The sequence below is a fragment of the Protopterus annectens genome, chromosome 2.part1, assembly GCF_019279795.1.
Source record: "Protopterus annectens isolate FY-2018-M chromosome 2.part1, PAN1.0, whole genome shotgun sequence".
In the NCBI taxonomy this organism is placed as follows: Eukaryota; Metazoa; Chordata; order Ceratodontiformes; family Protopteridae; genus Protopterus; species Protopterus annectens.
In genome coordinates this window covers 515,611,422-515,632,261 of record NC_056729.1, presented here as the reverse complement: position 1 = coordinate 515,632,261, position 20,840 = coordinate 515,611,422, and the positions used below count along the sequence as shown (strand labels likewise).

Sequence of the window (20,840 nt, the reverse complement as noted above, 5' to 3'; positions counted from 1 at the left end):
CAAGCGAAATCTGAGAGTAATGCTACTCAATGCTAGAAGTCTAAACTTCAAAATGCACTTACTCGAGGCACTCCTTAAAATGGAGAACATCGAAATCTGTGCAGTGACAGAGACCTGCTTCAGAGAGCACCCCTGCATTACCAGGCTGTAATTCATACCACACCTTTCAGCCACCTAACCTGGAATGAAGCACTAAAAGTGGAGGCATGTCCATATTCATTAAGGATATCCACACCTCTAGGCTAGTGGCGCAGCATAATGCACCCGATCTTATCAAAGTGCAACTAACTCTGGGCAAGACCACAATCCAAATTGTAGCTTGCTGCAGACCTCCCTAACATGCCCCAGGATTCCCACTCCTTTCTTGATACACTGGAAAGTACAACCTAACAACCAAACACCCTAATAATGGGCGATTTCAACTACCCCACCATTAAATGGGAAAACTACTAGTGTACCAATTCTCTTGCTCAATGTTTTCTGGAATTCATAAATTCCAACGCCTTGGATCAACTTATTCACACCCCCACCAGGGGCAGTAATATCCTAGACCTGGTAATTACCATCATGGGCAACCAATATTCCACACCAGAGGTCAATTCCTCATTGGTCAGATCCAACCACAAGCTAATCACCCTAGACATCCACATCCCAACCCCGCCCCCAATTAGGGAAACCACTGTTAAAAACTTCTCCAAAGCCAACTTCACACTTCTTAAGACAGAAGTGGCAAACTTCATGAGACCCATGCAGACGGACAATATAGGTATGACTGCTGAATCCTACACAATTGCACTTTATAAGCACTTTATAAGCACTTAACACGAGTGCATGGGTCATGCTATCCCTAAGAGCCAAGATGCTATCCTCCAAAAAAAAAAAAGAAGCCAGTCTGGTGGTCCTCTGCCATAAACACTGTACATCAGAAGAAAGAAACTGTTGCAAAAGAGTAAAATCCCATGACTGGAGGAACTCCCTGGTCAACCTCAGTAAGAAGCTGAGATACCTCATCCTCCAAAGCTATTTACAAAAACAAAATTGCCACTGACTTTAAAGACAACCACAAAGCGTTCTATAGCTATGTCAAGGATCTCAATGGCAGCGCTCAAATCTGCTGTGAGTTACAGCACAATGGCACTAAATGTACAGAATCAACTGATATTGCCAACATCCTGGCAGATAGGTTTAGTGCTAACTTTACCCCCCTAGAGGGCCCATCCCTATACTGGAAGAATGCAAAGTTCCTGTAATCACAGCTGCACAGGTAAATACACTCTCTCCAAAGCCAAGAACACAGCATCCATGGGACCTGACAATATCCCAGGCTGCGTTCTACACGAACTACTGAATGAACTGGCACCCTACCTAAGTACCATGTTCAATCAGTCTCACCTCAGGCTTTGTGCCCACTAATGGCGCACCGCGACAGTTATCCCACTCCACAAAGGGGGAGCCACGACGGGCCCTGGGAACTACTGCCCCATTAGCCTGACGAGCCTTGTCTGTAAGGCCATGGAACTCATAAACAAAGACATTGGTAATCTCCAGACTCTGGACCCTACCCAGTTTGGATTTGTAAATGGCAGATCATGTCTCCTAAACCTGATTGACTTTTTTGAAGCAGTCACCAAAGCCATAGATGAGGGTAAGGTGGTTCACACAGCTTATCTAGATCTTGGAATTATAGATAAGCTCAGTAAACTAGGTATAAATTCCTGTGTGTCAAGATGGGTTGCCAACTGGCTCACGGACAGAACCCACACTGAATGTAGCAGACTCTAAATCAGACTTCAGACCAGTGACGAGTGGAGTATCACAGGGATCAGTCCTGGGTCCTCTCCTGTTGGTCTGTACTTCAGAGAAGTAGATACCAAACACAAAGTCTTTGGCTAACACAGATGGCTGCAAACTAGGAGCCATAATCTAAACTCACAACTATGTGTACATACTAGAAAAGGGCCTCGCTGAGACAGATGCCTGGTGTCAAAGCCATAGCCTGAAGGTCAATGCCAAAAAGTGTATAGTCATCCCCTTTGGTAAAAACTCTGTACCCATGAACTACCACACAGTTGGTAGTCTACTTAATGCCGAAAATGTGATGAGACCTTGGGATGCAGGTGGACAGTAGTCTCTCCTTTGATAATCACATTGCCACAGTGGTCAGGAAATCCTTCTACATGGCTCACCATCACAAAAGGTTTCTCATCCCGAAAGAGGTCATTGTTTCCCTCTACTCATCACTCATTGTACCCATTATAGAGTACAGCACCCCTTTTGGTATGTGCCTCCCAAGACATCAACAACTCGAAAGGCCACAGAAATACCTCTGAGGATTACTGGCCTTTGCAGATGGTCTCAAACTCCAGCTTTACTCAGTCACATATCGCCTACTCACAGGCGATCTCTGCCTAACATACAAAGCTATGTCATGTCCAGAGCTGTTGGACATCCCTCAGGGACCTAAACTTTGGCACCACAATAAGCAGAACATGCTGGAGGGATAGATTCCTGTCCGAGACTTCCCATACTCTGGAACAGACTACCTATGTCAAACGGAGCTCCTCATTGGCACTCCAAGAAAATCTTGATTGGATGGGAAATATGAAATTCACCCCAGGAATCACTTCTGTGGCTCTGCTCGACAGGGGCACAGGAAAATAAATTTTCTTGGGTGGTGAAAGCCAGAGTACATTTTTGGCTAGGCTTGTATAGGCCCTAGGGCCAATAGCCTAGAACGTACCTATGAACCTATAACAATCACATTCTGAACAAATAGTATTAAATTGACAATCACTTGGTTTAACCTTCTGCTGATTATGCAAAATAGAATGTTGCCATTTAAATGTGAAAACATTCAGTTATGCCGTAAAATGTCAATTGATTTCAAGTTCCCTTTCCATATTCATGAATCACAGTAAGTGAATTTAACGTATCATTTTTCTCATTTTATAAAAAAAAATGACACATGAAAATCTGTATGTGTAGGAAATGGGGGAAGAGGGATGCACTGATAATTAAAATGCACTAACTTTCATCATTCACATAAAACAAACGTGATGCTTTAAGTTGGCAACAAACAGTGATTACTTAAAATGCTGGCAAATAATGAAATAGAACTTCTGATATATCCAGTGAAGTACATTGTATTATACAAATTTGGTATAAATATGTCCATCTACTTGTATTAAGTAATAAGTTTTGAAAGACTTTGTCAATAAGGTGAATGTTAAATAACTGTACTATAATCTTTTACTGAGGTTTTATATATGATGCATCCTACTTTATGAATTTCTTGTCCTACATCTTTCGTGTATAAATATTGCTTATACAATGAACATTTATATTGTATAAGTACTATTATAGATTTAGACAGAATTCTTATCTGTTCAAAATATAAATCTTGCTTATTCCTATTACAAATATTCTCCATATGAAAATTAAATTTATGGAGCTCTGATGTTCTGGCTTGTCAAGGTATGAGTGATGATCTGATGGAATTAGGTTTATACATCAGATTAGGAATGATTTTCATTCCATGGCTAGTGTGGATCTTGGTTTTAACATTTAATTTAAATTTTTCACACAATGTAGTATGCCTGACCGAAACATTACTTTATTGGTAAAGTATAAAACTGATTTCCTTTAAAAGCTCAAATATGTACTTTAGTTTCAGAGGAAAATGTTTAATAGTCACAATAAAGCAAAAAATATAGTCTAACTCAAGATGGATTTAACTTTATTATCTTTAAATACCAAATGGTTTAAACAATCCTAGCAAGAGATCAAATCTACTGAAATATTTAAAACTGAACAAAGCACAAATCTTCAAGGAACTCATTTCAAAACAAATGACAATTACAAATGGAATCCTAAGGAATATATGATATTGGCACAATTCACTTAAGACAAAGACAAAAGGGGTAACAATTTTATGGAAAACAAATCTGATTAACCCAGACTTCATTTATAAATATGAAGATAAAGAAGGCCTTATGGCATTAGTAATAGTTAAATGTAATAGAATATGGACCTTGGCCAATTTATACCGTTTCCCAAGCACTGGAGCAGGAACTGTTAAACACTTGGATTTCATTTCCAATAATTGTAAAGCAACTTAATATTAGGAGATTTGAACTGTATTTGATATTTCTGAAACTACAAATAAGACTGCCGTGTACATCCTGCTGTATCAAAAGCTTTAAGCAAGTTGGTAGAATCATGTCATCTTGTAGATACTTTCAGATTTAAAGATAAGTCTTTGTTGTTTTCCTATCAAGATCACAGATTTGGTACCCAAACTAGAACAGATAAATTGGGATTCTGAATTATTAGATCTACAATCCAAAGCTGAAAAATCAGTCCTTTGGAGATGAAAAAGAAAAGTGTTAAGCAATAAATACACGCAAAACTAGCTGTAGAAAAACTAAATATTAATACATTGGCCACTTCTCCCAAATATCTACATAATTTATCCACAAGAATTCAAAATACAATTAAAAGCCAATAACATTAAAAGCATCTTCTATGAAAAGAGGATGCTATAGAAATCACTATGTGGAACATTTCCAAAAAAATGCACACATTGATTATCTAGATGAAAAATGTTCCGATATAAAAAAAATACCAGAAAAATTAAAACTAGATCCAGAAGCCCCCATAGCCTACAAAGAAATTACAGATGCAATAAGAGGGTAAAAATAAAGCTCCAAGTATAGATGGCATAATTATGGAAGTATGTAAATGTTTTCCTTCAAAGAAACTATCCTCTTCCATAAAACTATTAGAAATTCAGTCGCAAGCTTTAATGCCACCCTGTTGGAGATAATCACACCAATCCTAATGGAAAACCAAATCCCCAGACCTCTGTACCTCATAGACTTGTGTCATTATTAAATAAGGACTACAAGATCTTTGACAATATTGACTAACAGAATGAAAATACCACTATCCAAAGCAATAAATGATCTCTGAATTTATAAATCTTAGACGCACATGACCATATTAAAAGGATACTTTCTGTTCTAGATTGTTGAAACACTCATAAATGACTTGGATATAGAGAGCCTTTGATTCCCTAGATTGGGACCATTTATTCAAAATCTTAATGCTATTTGAATTTCCTGTATCCTTTGATCATCTTCTAAAGAATATATATATAAACAAATAATGTAGCGTATGTCAAGTTGGGTCCTTTTACCTCTGAATCTATACATATAACAAAAAGCACTAAAAGATGTCCCATGTCGCAGATTGTTTGCTCTGGCAATTGAAATATTGGCATATTCAATTCATAATGATATAAAAATCAAAGGAATAGATGTTTACGAACATTACAATTCTAAACTAATGTTATTTGCTGATGACTTATTACTAACATCTAATACAAAAGACATTAGAAGAATTGTATATTAATTGACAAGTTTCACATGACTCCAGGACTTCATTTCAACAAATCCAAATCAAAATATTTATTTTTAAATAAACTGCAGACTAGGGGATCACATCCTAGGGAAACAAGACTCTACCTTAAAATATCTAGGAACAGAGTTTTATGCAAGGATAATAATGAATTTGTCTCAACTACAGTATCAGTACAATTAAAATATCTGAAAAATGGAACAAAATAATATTTTAAGATAGACTTGTCTTATGGCTTTTCCCGGTTAGGGGTCGCCACAGCGGAACTCCAGTCCGCTAATGATTGGCAATAGATTTTTACGTGCCGAGTTGCTAGCCCTGACTCACAACCTTCAACGAAGGTACGCCCATTCACGCATGTCTCCACACAGAAGACGCTTTAGCTGAGAATCGAATAGGACAACGTCTTACTGTGAGGCAACAATGCTACCCTAGCACCACCGCCGCAGTCTACAGTTAATGGTTTTACTGCCAAAGATCCTATATATAGCCTTGGCAATACAACTGTTACCAGAAAGGAATAGAATTAATAAATTCATGCCCGATATATTTTTATGGTCTCCCAAAAGAAACTGAATAGCTTTAATACATCATAACAGACCATGGAAACAGGGACGATTAAACTTTCCTGATGTAGAAACCTATATAAAAGCATCCATGTAAAACCATCTCAGATTGGATAAGTCCAAATTACTCTGCAAATTGGAAAGAATTCGTAACTGTAATATCAATAAATTTGATTTACAAAATAAATTTCAAGTAAGTGTGGCACATGTATTATGCACTTGTTTCTCTTCGGCTTTTCCCGGTTAGGGGTTGCCACAGCAGAACTCCAGTCCGCTAATGATTGGCAGTAGATTTTTATGGTGCAGAGTTGCCAGCCCAACGCCAAACCTTCAGCGAAGGCACGCCCATGTCTTTCGGAGGCCACTCTACCGCGGGGAGGACATGCAGGCTCCACAGAGAAGGCACTCACTCCATGTATTATGCACCTTAACATAACTAAACCTTGTAGAATTATTACACTGACAAATTTAGGAAAATCATTAATGCAAATGTAGATTTAAGTCTGGTTTGATTTTTAAACACATTTTAAAATCGCACAGAACTTTCCACATAAAATATATAGAGAATTTTCCTGGGAACAGGATTTGTTGTGTTTGGCTCTAATGTATCAAAGAACTAAAAGTTTTAGATATGCACGTAATAAAAACAACATACAAAATTCCACAACAGGACTGGCTAACTTTAGAGTATTCTGTCAAAGATTTAAGTAGAATTAACAATTCTTTAAAGAAATACCTAAATTTACGAAATACATATATGAAATCTTATACAATGACTTTGACATGGGAAACAGTATTTCAAAATTTTAGAAAATATTGATAAGCTATAAAGCACTCCACCTCATATTGGAAATGTATAACAAAAGGACATTCAATAGTTAACTGAATATACTAAAACATCAATAAAATATACATCCTTTACACAGGATACTGGAAAGTTGTTATTGGGAATGCTTGCACAGAGCATTCTTAACCCCAGACAGAATTGATAAAATTAGTTCTTCCTCACATCTCCAACATATTCCTTTTATGGAACACAATGCAGATTGGAACCACATTTTCTTTTAAAATTAAGCCATTTTGAAATGGTATTCACTTTCTACAAGCTTTATTTAATGAATAGTTTTATTTAACTAAAGCTCTTTTGTATTAAATGTGAATGAAGGTCCTCATTTGAAAAGGTCAAACGTGTATCTAATATGGACTATACTTGGAAGTGTATGACAAGAAGATGGAATACAAACACAATACCAACTTTGGAAGACTTCTACAGCCTACTGAAGACCACAACATTACTGGAAATTAAAATTAAAGAACTAAGAATTTTTCCAAAGCCATTTATCAGCAACCCTTGTAGAAAAGTCTTATTGTTTATTTGACACTATATATACAATTGATCAGACACTGATAATGGATTGGACATATAAAGTAACTGTATGCATGATCTGTTAGTGTCAGGCTATTTTAAATAGTGTATGATAGATATTGTGTAAATTAAAATGCTTTTCCCAAATATACTGTGTGTATAGTGAAAGGAAATGTGCAAGGTCAAACAGCAGTTTTTAAAATAATATGCAAGAACAGTTATGTTCAGCTTGGATATTAATAACGTATAGCTGTGAGCAATACTGTAAATGCATCCTGTTATAGAAAAAAAGGAAGTTGACTTTCTTGGCTTTCAGAGATGCAGAAATAAATAAAATGCAAACTAGTCAAGTGACACAAAGTTGACGTGGAGAGACTTTTGTGAAAGTCTTTAGATGCAGCAAGGACTAAAGGGCATGAAATTTTCATGAGACGAAACCAGAAGAACAAGTCACAAGGACATTAAAAATAGCATTGGTTGAAGAGTATATAAACTGGACAGTGTGTTTTTATTTTGGGGGTGACTTCTTAGACTGTGCCTTAGTCTATTCATTTGTCTAGCTGTGTTAATAATGGAATTGAAATAGCTTTGACAGAATTAACTGTTTGGCAAGAATTTGTTCTGAGCCAAAGTATAACAGATACAGTAGTACAGAGTTTGTCTGGTCTACTTTTGGACATTTTCTTCAGTGACATTTTTTCAGAGGCAAAATAGACCTCTGACATTTTCTTCAGAAAAGAAAGATACTTTCTTCAGTGAATATATTTTTCAGTGTACATAGTTTTTTTAAGATGTGTATAGGTACTATGGAATTTATTCAAATGTATTTGAGAATTTTTCAAGAAAGACTTGATTTAAAGCTGCACTGCACAGGACACCCAACAGTGCAAAACTATAATGACTTCTCCAGCTTTACACTCTGATCCAATGTATAGGAGTGTCTGTTTTTATATCCAACATGAACCCACCTCAAGGCTGGTCAACAGTATGATACTTTAGCTTCTCTACTTCCAACTCACCATGCTGCAGGTCCTCTGACACAGGAAGGTCCCAATCGCATACTAGTCTTTCCAATCAACCCAGCAAATTCCTGTGTGATTTTTAACTAACCCTACATTTAACTGGGAATCGTATGCTTCCTTAAAAAAAAAAAATGCAAGCTAGAAATTTCTGGACTTTTGTGTGCACCCATAAAGGATGGAAATGTCCTTGACCTAACATGGGGAGATGCACTCTCCCAGTGTAAAGTCTTCATTGGCCAGTTGGCCTCAAAGCTGTCTCCTTTTGAAATATTGTCTGGGACCCCCAAATAACCTTGTAACATTTAAAGACGCTTTCAAGACTGCCGCCTCCTAAGTGACAGTCTTAATAAATTTCCAAGCTCCCAGTACATTGAAAGCACAGCTGCCTGCACAGGGGTTCTGTGAAAAATTCTGTATAATCATGTAAATGCTTAGAGACAGCTGTACCTACCCAAAATGTCCTCCAAACCCTGGTGGAATCTTGGTATACAAGTTGTATAACGAGTATGAAGGCATTTCCCAGCAAGATAAAAACTCCCTGCACAATCTGAACAAGCAACCTGAAGGAGAAAGTCCACCAAAATCAAATTTGAGATAAAAATGTCCTCCCAAGGTAAGGGCAACTATAAAGCTGGCTTAACCTATGTTTGCAGTACCTTTTAAAGGTAATGCCAATCCTTGTACTGAACTAATAGCAAATGGAACCACCTATAAAGAGCCAGAGGATATAACAAATGTGGTTTAGCTTAAACTTTACACCCCTGTCACCCCCTCCCATGGGAAGAACTGCCATTTCTCCAGCTATCACTAGGGGAGCAGGTACTCACTGGGTGCCACAGCAAATAACACTGCTTTGGACTGTGCAAATATCCCAGTATCCACAAGGTATGACCTGACAGGCCCGCTTGAATCACTATTTAACCATAGCCTCCAGACAGGCGCTGCATCCAATGAATGAAGGGCAAGTTATTTTATACATGGGTTTGGGGGGGAACTTTCACAGACCTGGACAAACTGCAGAGCACAAGTTTGACTAGTCTTGTATGCTAGGCCATTGATAGAATGATGTATTTTAAACTGATTTAGGCAACCTTCAGGCACAGGGCTCATCTATTTCAGTTTCTCAAAGCCAAGTTATGCCTGCTTAACCTGGTGGACTTGGGGAAAGGCACTAAACCTGTGGATGAGGGCAGAACAGTGTACACTTCCTACCTCGACATGACCAAGGCATTCAGCATTATCTGTCAATTGGTTATTGTAGCCAAACTTTCATATTTAGACGCAAACCCTTCTGTTACCCGATAGCCAGTTAACTTCTTGTGTCCTATTGAGACAAGATGGGGAATCCTTCAGAGACCAGTTGCTTAACAGTCCCACGAAGTCTCTGCTGTGTCCATTTTTTAATCTGCTTCTCTGAGGTAGATGCAAATGTCATGGGGCACGCTCGACATGTTTGTGTACGACTGCAAACTAGGTATGGTTGGTAAATATCCTAAACACCTGGATACCCTTGTAGGGGCCAGACATTGAGTAATAGCTGGTGCCAGAGCCATGGACTAAAACCCAGTGTGAAAAAATGCATAATAGCCATCTTTGGATAGTTGGTCATCCCTGGAAATTATCTAATTGATGCTATTCTCCTAAAACTGAAGTGGTTATGGATCTGGGAATGCATGTTGACTATAACCTGACCTTTGACCACATGTTCACTGTGACCAAATCTTTCTACATTGCTCAACTCCTAAGTAAGGACATGGCATACAAGTCCAAGGAGGTCATTGTTCCTCTGTACTCTGCTCTCATCAGACCAATAGAGTGCACTGCAGTCTCTTCAGTGTGTGCCTGACCAGGTAGTTATATAAGCCTGAGAAACCACAATTCCTCACACACAGGGAACAGGCAATGGGGTCTGACTCAAAACCCTATCCCTGTAGTCTGTTTCCTACAGACAGTGCCGTACAGTGATCTATGCTTTACATGCAAGTCATTTGATCCCACGCTGATTGAGCTATTGCTCAGCCCCAAAACAAATTGCATCAGAAATGTCTGTTCCAAGAATCTAAATGTAGTCTCTGACATAAATTGGGCATATTGGAAGAACCAGTATTGTCAGATTAGCCCTCGTTTTATTTTCCTGAATATTTACCATTTATTAGTTTTGTTCGGCTTGTTGGATTGATCAATGGGCTTACTGTACCTGTCATAAAGGATGTACAACCTTTTCAATCTCGTATTGTGTGTGTGTCTCGTGTGTGTGTCTCGTGTGTGTGTCTCGTGTGTGTGTCTCGTGTGTGTGTCTCGTGTGTGTGTCTCGTGTGTGTGTCTCGTGTGTGTGTGTGTGTGTGTGTGTGTGTGTGTCTGTTTGTGTGTGTGTCTCTGTGTGTGTGTCTGTGTGTGTGTGTGTGTGTGTGTGTCTCGTGTGTGTGTCGTGTGTGTGTCTCTGTGTGTGTGTGTGTGTGTGTGTGTCCTGTGTGTGTGTCTGTGTGTGTGTCTGTGTGTGTGTGTGTCTGTGTGTGTGTGTCTGTGTGTGTGTGTGTGTGTGTGTGTGTGTGTGTGTGTCTCGTGTGTGTGTGTCTCGTGTGTGTGTGTGTGTGTGTGTGTGTGTGTCTCGTGTGTGTGTGTGTGTCTCGTGTGTGTGTGTGTCTCGTGTGTGTGTGTGTCTCGTGTGTGTGTGTGTGTGTGTGTCTCGTGTGTGTGTCTCGTGTGTGTGTCGTGTGTGTGTGTGTCGTGTGTGTGTGTCTCTTGTGTGTGTGTGTGTGTGTGTGTGTGTGTGTCTCGTGTGTGTGTGTGTGTCTCGTGTGTGTGTGTCTCGTGTGTGTGTCTCGTGTGTGTGTCTCGTGTGTGTGTCTCGTGTGTGTGTGTCTCGTGTGTGTGTGTCTCGTGTGTGTGTGTGTGTGTGTGTCTCGTGTGTGTGCGTGTGTCTCGTGTGTGTGTCTCGTGTGTGTGTCTCGTGTGTGCGTGTCTCGTGTGTGTGTCTCGTGTGTGTGTGTCTCGTGTGTGTGTGTCTCGTGTGTGTGTGTGTGTGTGTGTCTCGTGTGTGTGTGTGTGTGTGTGTGTGTGTGTGTCTCGTGTGTGTGTGTGTGTGTGTCTCGTGTGTGTGTGTGTCTCGTGTGTGTGTGTGTGTGTGTCTCGTGTGTGTGTGTGTCAGTGGTTGCTCAGATCAAGCTGTTCAGCTGAAGCCTGTTTGGAACTGCAATTTCAGTAATTGAGAAAAATGTGCTTTGTTCGGCCTGAACTGGGGAAATCTGGTTTTAGTTTAGGAAAATGGATTAACTTTTCTTTATCCACCAAGTTTCCTAATGCTGCTTTCCTTACATACTGCTATTTTCATTTTGTGTTGGTGCTACTTGCAGCTCAGTAAGGCTGATTTATGTATGGAAACAAGTTTTATTCTGCAAGACTGTATAATTACTTGGGTCTACCACTCTGGGAAAAAATTTGAATATCTGTATTTCAGAACTGATGGTTAATCACAAATTCTGCTTCATTTTTGAAAGTGTAAATCCTGTTGGTTTCAAAACTAATGTGCTGAATTTCTTGTCAGTTTTACAACCCCCGAAACCAATACAGCAATCTCGAGATGCTCAAACTGGGGAGATGAAGTGGAAGAGGAAGAAAAAAGAACAAATCTTGACAGGGAGATTTTGAGGTAATTTTACAACCACTTGTGTTGGGTGCTTTTCTGCTCGTGTTTGAAGTGAGAAGCAATATTCATGTTCAGGAAGGGTTGCTGAGAAAGTGAAGTTGTAATAGGGGGGATTTAAGGGGTTGGTAGTTAACATTGTTTTGTAGAACATAAGTTGCGGAGTAAGTGTTTTTTAATTTTATTCCATTTTGTGCATTTCTGATCACTTAATGAAGTGGTACTCTATCATGGGAGTTGGGAGGGCTGTAATGCAGATGTAGTGTGACAGCATATTTGGGATCTGAGCTATTTCTGGTCCTTGTAGTTAAGGATGCAATGTTTGATCTCCTACGGCATATTGCCTACTTTGTGAGTCTGAGCAAGTCTCTTAACCAGACTGGTCTTGGTTCACCCTATCTTTTTTTTTTTTTTTTTAAGCTGGTCTGCTGTGGGCTTCCTTGGCTAATAAATGTATATAGGCTTTTTTCAATATCGCTTTTGTGTGGCTCAGCAGAAGCATTTCAAATAAGGTAGTTGTCCAAGGACACTAATGTGCCATTTACTAAAGTATCCTTGGACAAAAAGTCAAAATGACTAAAACCAAGTTTGTGAAGACTTGCTTGGTGTTGTAAAGAAAGCAGCATTTTGTTTGCCTGACTTGCTGTTGCTCCTGCTATGACCCCAATTTCAACAAAGAACCTTATGTGATTTCATAGAGGTGTGATCCCAACATGTAGTATGGACACAAGTGAAATGTGGCAACATAAAGCCAGGGAAACAGTGTGACTAGTATACTATGGCTAGAGTCAAGCTTGGTAGTAATCCCATTAGGGTTGGGACATTCCACTAAGTGTCCAGACATGCATGTGCCTATAAAGTGAGATTGCATGGTGGTTTGGATGAAATAGTGGGTGTAAGCTTTAAAAATATTGATTTAAATGCTGATAAATCAAAAATACCATACTTCAGTGTCCTCAGTTTACTATACCTTTGTGCATCAAGTAGTAAATTTGTCCTGTCAAATACAGTAAGACTATGGGCGTGCAATAGTGTTATGATGCAGACTTAGTGTAGTAAAGCTTTTTGGTTATTGTAGACATACGTCAGCCTGCCTGCTTGTGATGCTGCTAAGTATAACTACAGATGTGCAGGACAGTAGTAAGGCTCAATATTGAATGCTGTATGGCTTTGTGGATATATCTGTCAAATTCGAAGGCCGGGAAAATCCAAAAATTCTTTTACAAAATGCACAGCTAAGAAAATGCATCTGAGCTGTAAAAAAATCAGCTTTAGCAGCTTATTTTCAATAAGTTAGACTAGGGGTGACCATTTTTTAGGTAACATGAAAAAAAATGTTATGGTAGGTACAGTGGGCATAGAAGCTAGCATAGGAGTAATGAAATATCATTAGAAATATGTAAAGTGATTATAGAATTAAAGAAACTCCGCCCTATAACTCAAAACTGTTTTTTTTTTCACTTTCCTGACCTATTTTAACACCTCAAAATCACTCAAGTGCTTTACTTGTAATTTTAGCAGGTTTTCCACAACATGGCTACTAATGGGGCTTGATGTATCAATGTGAACTTGTACTCCCTCAACCCTTTCCCGTAATACTTTGTGACTCATGCCAGACATAAGGAAGTAACTTAGAAATCACATGCCATTGACATATAATGGGATTTGAAATGGTCACTGTTATTTTAAGCAAAAAAAAAAAACAAAATACAGGTGGTGTAGGTAAACTGTTCTCCACAAACTCATCAATATCCAAAAAAGAAGGTACCAGACCACAGCCAACTCTCTGTTTTATTGCACAGAAACTCATGTATGCTCAACTAACTGTGTACTTCCCATCTTTATTTCTCCCAGTGCTTAAACTTATATTTACTACAAACCTTCAAATATTGGTTTACAATTTTACAGTTTCTCTACAATTATGAACTCTTATAACCAAGTAATCATAGGTTGGTACTAGACTATCTGCCCTAGGGCCTACTCAAGCCTAGCCATAACAATTCCCTGGCTATTTCTTCCCACACTGTTTACTTCCCTGGACCCCTGTCAAGCAAGGGTGACTGACGTGATCCCCCAGGTGAATTTCCTTTCTCCCATCCAATCGTCCAGGTTCCTTTTGAAGAGGGCCAAAGGGGGCGCTTATCTTTTGCCTCTACCAACTTAAATGTTGTACAATTGGTTCTCCAATCAGCTATGTAAATATGATAAGTTGTCATTCTCGCCTTTATTCTTGGGTTCGGAGCTGATCGCTTCGCTGCGAGGTAGTCTATTTTTACCGGCTCTGGTCAGTAAGTGCTTTATTCATACATATATATACATACATACACACATACATATATATACATACATACATACATACATACACACACACACACACACACACACACACACACACACACACACACACACACACACACACACACACACACACACACACACAGTCTCGGTAGTTAGGTCCCTTCGAACTGCCTTACCTTTCGGTAGCCCTTTTTCCCCTTCTTTAGTTAGTTTTTTATCTTGGGCCTACGGGCTTTTCCTTAGTTTTCCCCCACCCCTTTCAGTGTGTGTGTGGGTTTTTAGTCAGTTCCCTTTAACTTAAATAAGTGTGTGTGTGTGTGTGTGTGTGTGGACTGTTTTTCTTTTTTGTCTGTCAAAGGACCCTAAGGTTTCGGGATTCAAGAAGTGTGACTCTTGCTGTCAGAAAATGTCTGACAGACGGTCCCACTTGTGTCTATTGCTTGGGGCCTTTACACCTGCAGAACTCTTGTTCGTTTGTCACGGATTTAGTTCAAGAGTCCTGCAGGAAAGGCGTAACAAGCTCATCCTAAGGGGCTTGTTAAAGCCTGATGACTCCCCGTCCAAGTCTGGCTTGGGGAAGTGTCAAACACCACCAAACCCTCGGCTCCAGCTTCAGAGCAGAGGGCTGGCGTTATCCAGACTGCTCCGACCTTGGTTCCGTCTGGTTCCAAGGCGAGCAGTGGTTTCCACTCCAAAACCATCATCGGAGCCGACCCCAGCATGCAAGCGCTCTAGGTCCCCTTCGCTAGAGTCCGTCAGATCGGCTCCGAGGTCCCCTCTCCTATCTGAGCGGAGTCATAGGACTCATTTGAGGTCATCCAGGCTCTCCAACCATGCCATCGAGAGGGTGGTCAGTAGACTCTTAAAATCTCAGGCGCTGGCCCAAGTGCTCCAGAGCCCATCTCACCAGACTGTGGCTCCTTCGATACAGCTATCCATTCCTCCTCAGACTCATCTCTCGAGTTCGGAGCCAGAGTTTGTCGGAACAGTGACCTTGCCCACGTCTGAGCCGATACTTCCTCCTTCGGCTCTGGTGTCGTCAGCTCCAACCTCTTCATTGGTTCTGTCCGTGGAGAGGTCCGGGTGCCGAGACTCCATTGTCGGCTCAGTGGGGGCGAGTGGCCCCTTGTCTGACCCCGCTCTCCCTCTCGGAGCTTCGGCTCTGGTTAGTTCGGCCCCGACATCATTCTCGGAGCCTTCTCTGTCTGTTCCGGGGGCGGTTCCGGTCTCTTCGGAGCCAGGGCTACCTTTGGTATCTGATAGGGGAGCCTTTGAGGTGATGAGGAGTGTGCTGGACCCAGTGTCCACTCCAAGGTTAAGTTCTGCGGCTCCTCCCTCTGTAGTGCCTGTTACGGTCTCTGGCCATCCTCCTATACCCGACAGCAGAGATCCAAAGTGTAGGGTACCCACTTTGGGTGTCTCCTCCTCTTCCGAGGGCTCCCCTGAAGTTTCAGGGGAACCCCCTAGGAAAAAGTGCAAGAGGAAGCACAGACTCCCAGAGTCTCATGTTGGACACCGACTTGGATGAGTCGGAAGGTTCCCCCAGATCCCCCTCTGAGGATGTCTCCTTTTCAGACATCCTGGAGATCCTAAGACAGGGGAAATTGGTCCACTCTCAAACCTTCCGAGGACGAGTCTGTTTACCTTGACGCCTTTGGATCTCGCCCTTCCACCTCCTGGGTCTCCCCCTTTCGACCCACTAATGGAGGTAGTGGCTAGAAAGGCGTGGGCAGCTCCTGATTCAATGGAACCTACCCCTAGGAGGCCTTCTAAATTTATTTCTGCACCAGATGACAAATCCTTTCTCACCAAAGGTGTTTCAGTTGATGCTATGGTGGTAGCAGCAGCCACTAAGAGGGAATTGGCTGATCCTTCTGTATCTGTTCATGGTCCTGGACTCTTGTTAGGAGGATGGACAGGTACGGCAAGCGGACCTTTGCTTCAGCGACCTTTTCTATGCGATCGCTGAACTACTTGTCATTTCACCCGCCTTCAGAGAGACTTGCTCAAAGAGTTGGGTGAAATGGTACAGGATCCTTCTGCTGCGGGGTTTAAGGACAAAATAAACTCGGCTGGCTACCCTGAACTCCATTGTTAATTCCTCCATGCGGCTTATCTCTTATGCAGCCAATGGAGCGAGTAGGGCCGCTGGCACAGGTGTTGCTTTGAGACATCACGTTTGGATGCGACTCTGTAACTTTGCCGATCCCTTCAAGGCGTCCTTCACCAACACCCCCTTTGACTGTTCGGAATTGTTCGGACCTCAGGTGAAGAATACCCTCACCAGATGCGAGCAAGATGGTAAGACTCTCTCTGCCGTGGGAGTCCGTTTTTCCACACCTTCTAGACCTTATCCTAAGGGACAGAGGGGTGGAAAGATGTGGTTCTGCAAACCACAGGGAGTCGTGCCTGCTGCACGTGGTAAATTTCCCCCTAGAGGCAGAGGGGGGAATAATAACAGACTCCGCCCCAGGGGCAGAGGGGGTCCGCAGAACCAGGGTTCCAGAGAATCTTTCCCTGACCAACCCTTTCAGCATTCCTGAGAAGCTGCCCGACTGTCTGCCTTCGGAGGCAGTCGGGAGAAGATTATCTCTGTACCCGGAAGCCTGGCAATCCCTCTCCCAAGACACATGGGTACAGAAGATCATATCCGAAGGTTACAAAATCCCTTTCACTTTCCCTCCGGTACAACCGCCAAAACCCCTACCAGATGTACCACCTGCACAAAGGGGTCAGGCTCAGCTAGAAATAAAGCTGTTAGTCATCCAGGCAGTCCCAGCAGATCAGCTAGGATCCGGAATCTACTCCAGACTCTTTGGTACCAGAAAAAACAGGAGATTGAAGACCCATTTTGGACCTCAGCAGGTTAAACAACTCTGTACTAAAGACAAAATTTCGGATGGTAACACTGCAGTCCATTCTACCCTTTTTGGGCAGAGACAACTGAATGTGCTCGTTAGACCTCCAGAACGTGTACTACCATATAAAAATACAGAGGCGCTCCAGGAGGTTTCTCAGCTTCCGGCTGGGAGTCTGTCATTTTCAATTCAGGGCCCTGCCCTTTGGTCTCACCACAGCCCCCCCCCCGGGTGTTCACCAAATGTTTGGCAGTGGTCACGGCTCACCTGAGACGGAAAGGATTCCAGGTGTTTCCATACTTAGATGACTGGCTCACTTCCGCTACCACCAAACAGGATCTCATAATGGCCAGGGATTACACTATTCAACTTTGCAACAGTCTGGGTATTTCTATAAATTTTGCAAAGTCCTCCTTGTCGCCTTGTCAATGTATAAACTTTATAGGCGCTGTATTAAACGCCACAGAAATGTCTGCAACATTACCACCTCAGAGAGTGACAGACATAAGGCAGAATGTTCAGCTCCTGTTTCAGCCCAACAGAGTCCAAGTCAAGCTAGTATTGAAAGTGTTGGGCCTCATGGCGGCGATTCTTCTACTTCCATTAGCCCGCTTCCACATGAGGCTCCTTCAGTGGATGCTGTTTTCTCAGTGGTCCTTTCAACAGCTACCAATGACCCACAATATTTTGATAACACCATCTTGCAAGAAATCTCTCTCCTGGTGGATGGTTTCCCCTCAGCTTTTTCAGGGCAGACCCTTTGTTCTCCCCCCTCTAGTTGCCACTGTCACAACGGATGCCTCCCTGATCAGGTTGGGGGGACATTGAGGGCAGTACGGTCCAGGGCACTTGGGCAACGGTCAGAATGCCACCTGCACATAAATGTCTTGGAGATTAGGGCGGTGCTTTTGACGTTGCAAGCCCTTCAGACCTCTCTTCCCACGGGGACTATAGCAATTCAAACGGACAGTATGTCTGTGGTGTGGTACATAAACGAGCAGGGTGGAACAAGGTCCTACCCTCTCTGTTGAGAAGCACTCAGACTTTGGCAATGGGCGATTTTCATCTCAACTGTTTCTGATAGCAACGCACATCCCCGGGAAGTCCAACGTCATAGCAGACAGATTGAGCAGAACTATCCTCCTGCCTCACGAGTGGTCTCTAAATCAAGTGGTAGTAGACGGAATTTTTTGGAAGTGGGGCCAGCCTTGCTGCGACCTTTTCGCAACTCCACAAAACAGCAAGTGTCTTGACAACTTCACACTTTTTTTTCCTCTACCAGGCCAACCCCTCAGAGACTCTCTTGTTCACGTTTGGCCCCGGGGTCTTCTTTATGCCTTTCCTCCCTTTCCATTGATCCCGCAATTAATTCAGAAAGCAACCGCATTGAGATCCAAAATGATCCTTGATCTGTTGACCCACCTCACGGGCAAGCTGCATCAGTCTCTACATTCCATCAACCTCGCAGCTTGGTTGCTCCACTTCCAGCCATAGCCAGGCTTCCCCTTATTTCTCCTCCTGTTCGTGATATCATTCTGGCTTCCCATAAGTCCAATACTAGGAAGACTTATGCGAGTAAATGGAAGCGTTTTTCACACTGGGCACAAACTAGATCCTTAGATCCTTTCCATGCACCCATTCATGAGGTTCTAGACTTTCTGGCGGAGCTTTTTCATTCAAGGTTATCATCGGCCACTATCTGGGTACAATTAGCGGCCATTGCTAATTTTCATGTTGTACTCTCAGAAGCAAATATTATGTCCCACAAACTCTGTAAAGCCTTTCTCAAGGGCATTTTTTTGCTCAGACCTCCAGTCAAAGATCCACCCCCACAATGGGATTTGAATTTAGTTCTAACATCATTAATTCTGCCCCCTTTTGAACCTGCAGCTTCTTGCTCCCTCAAACTTCTTTCTTGGAAAACGCTGTTTTTAGTAGCTATAACATCTGCCAGAAGGGTATTGGAGCTTCAAGCCTTGTCTGTCCGTCCTCCTTATTTGGTTTTTCATAAAGATAGGGTAACTCTCAGAACAAACCCTTCCTTCCTTCCTACCAAAAGTGTTATCGGAAGCAAATCTAAACCACTCCATTGATTTGCCTGTCTTTTTCCCCAGACTATACCAACAGGGCTGAACAAAAATTACATTCGTTAGATGTTCATCGCCAATTACAGTATTACCTAGACAGGACAAAACAATTCAGAAAGTCAGACCAGCTCTTTCTCTTATGCTGAAGGCAAGAAAGGGCTTCCGGTATCGAAGGTTACTCTTTCTAGATGGCTGACCTCTATTATTACCTTGGTCTACGAGTTGAGACACGGGCAACTTCCCTCTAGGCCTAAGGCTCATTCAACCAGGGCACTATCAACTTCAACTGCGTTTCAAGCAAGGTTACCACTAGATGCCATTTGTGCAGCAGCTACATGGGCGTCCAAGCTTACCTTTATTGCCCATTACAAGCTTGATTTAGCCTCCAGAAATGGAGCTGATTTTGGTTCCACTGTACTCTGAGTCTGTTCCATTGAGCCACCCAGGACTAAGATGCTAGGGACGCTGTCCCATCCAGCAAGAATGAAGGCGAGAATGACCACTTAACATTAAGTTACGTCTTACCATAACGTTCCATGTTAGTTGTCTTCTCTCCTTCTTTCTTGCGACCCTCCCTCCTGCCCCCTAGCCTAGATAGACTTGAGGTTCTGAGTCCTTCCATTTCTGGAGATAACAATATATTGCGTCTTTTTCCTTGTATCCTTAGTGTTTCTAGCAGGTAATCTGTACTCGTAAAAAAGGATTATAATATTATTTATACTATGTCTTGGCTTCCAAACAAGATCTGGGGAGTTGGCGCATGGTATTGTGGGATATAGGGCTGCCTCGAGCCGGTAAAAATAGCTCTCGAGCTGTAGTATAGGCAGAGTCGGAGCAGAGGATCGGCTCCGAACCCATCCAGCAAGAAAGGAGAGAAGACTACTAACATGGAACGTTATGGTAAGACATAACTTCTTATTAATTTTCTTCCTTTTTGCATTTGTACTTTATCCCATTACTTTGTATAATTTGTTTTTTTGTTTACTTGTATGGAATGGGGAGCTTTTCTCCCTGGGCCTCCACTGAAAACAGGCTCACTGAGCCCAGTGGACCTTCCCAGTAATCGAACTGGAAATAGTTCAGGAGGAATTGAGTCCCCTCCCCCCACACTACTAGAGTTGTTAAAACTGTCACTGCACTGTTGACCCTTGCAGAATCCGTTCCTCAGACTACAAAAGAAACCCTGAACAAAGGCCTACGATTTAGTTGCTCTTCTAAAGCCTGGACAAAGGCCTACGATTTGGTTACTTTTCTGGTTGTAGCTGTATAACTTCTAAGTGTAGTGTAAAACAAGGTCTGAGCCAAACATAAATGAGGGTGGTTCGGTACAGAAAAGCAGTCCCTTTTACAGAATGTAAAGAAATGTGACCCTCCCAAATCCCATTATGTCAACGGCATGGGAATAAATTACATCCTTGTGTCTGGCACAAGCCATACGAAGTATTATGGGAAAGAGGGGTGAGGCAGAACAAGATCATATTGATACATTAAGCCCCATTGGTAGCAATGTTGTGGAAAACGGGCTAGAATTATAAATAAAGCACTTAATGATTTTGAGGTGTTTTGTTTAGGAAACTGAGTG

The 20,840-nt window shown here is 41.9% G+C and overlaps 1 protein-coding gene across 2 annotated transcripts in view; it reads left to right on the top strand.

The window, feature by feature from the left end:
• The window catches only part of LOC122794130 (stem-loop binding protein), a 405,733-nt gene that overhangs the window by 42,469 nt on the left and 342,424 nt on the right, over nt 1-20,840 (top strand). Inside the window, exon 3 of one of the 2 annotated variants that reach the window (XM_044062310.1) lies at nt 11,917-12,021. The exons of the other annotated variant lie outside the window; for it this stretch is intronic. Within the exon in view, the coding sequence (XP_043918245.1) occupies nt 11,917-12,021 (105 nt within the window). The remainder of the gene's footprint in view (nt 1-11,916; nt 12,022-20,840) is intronic. 2 annotated transcript variants of the gene reach the window in all.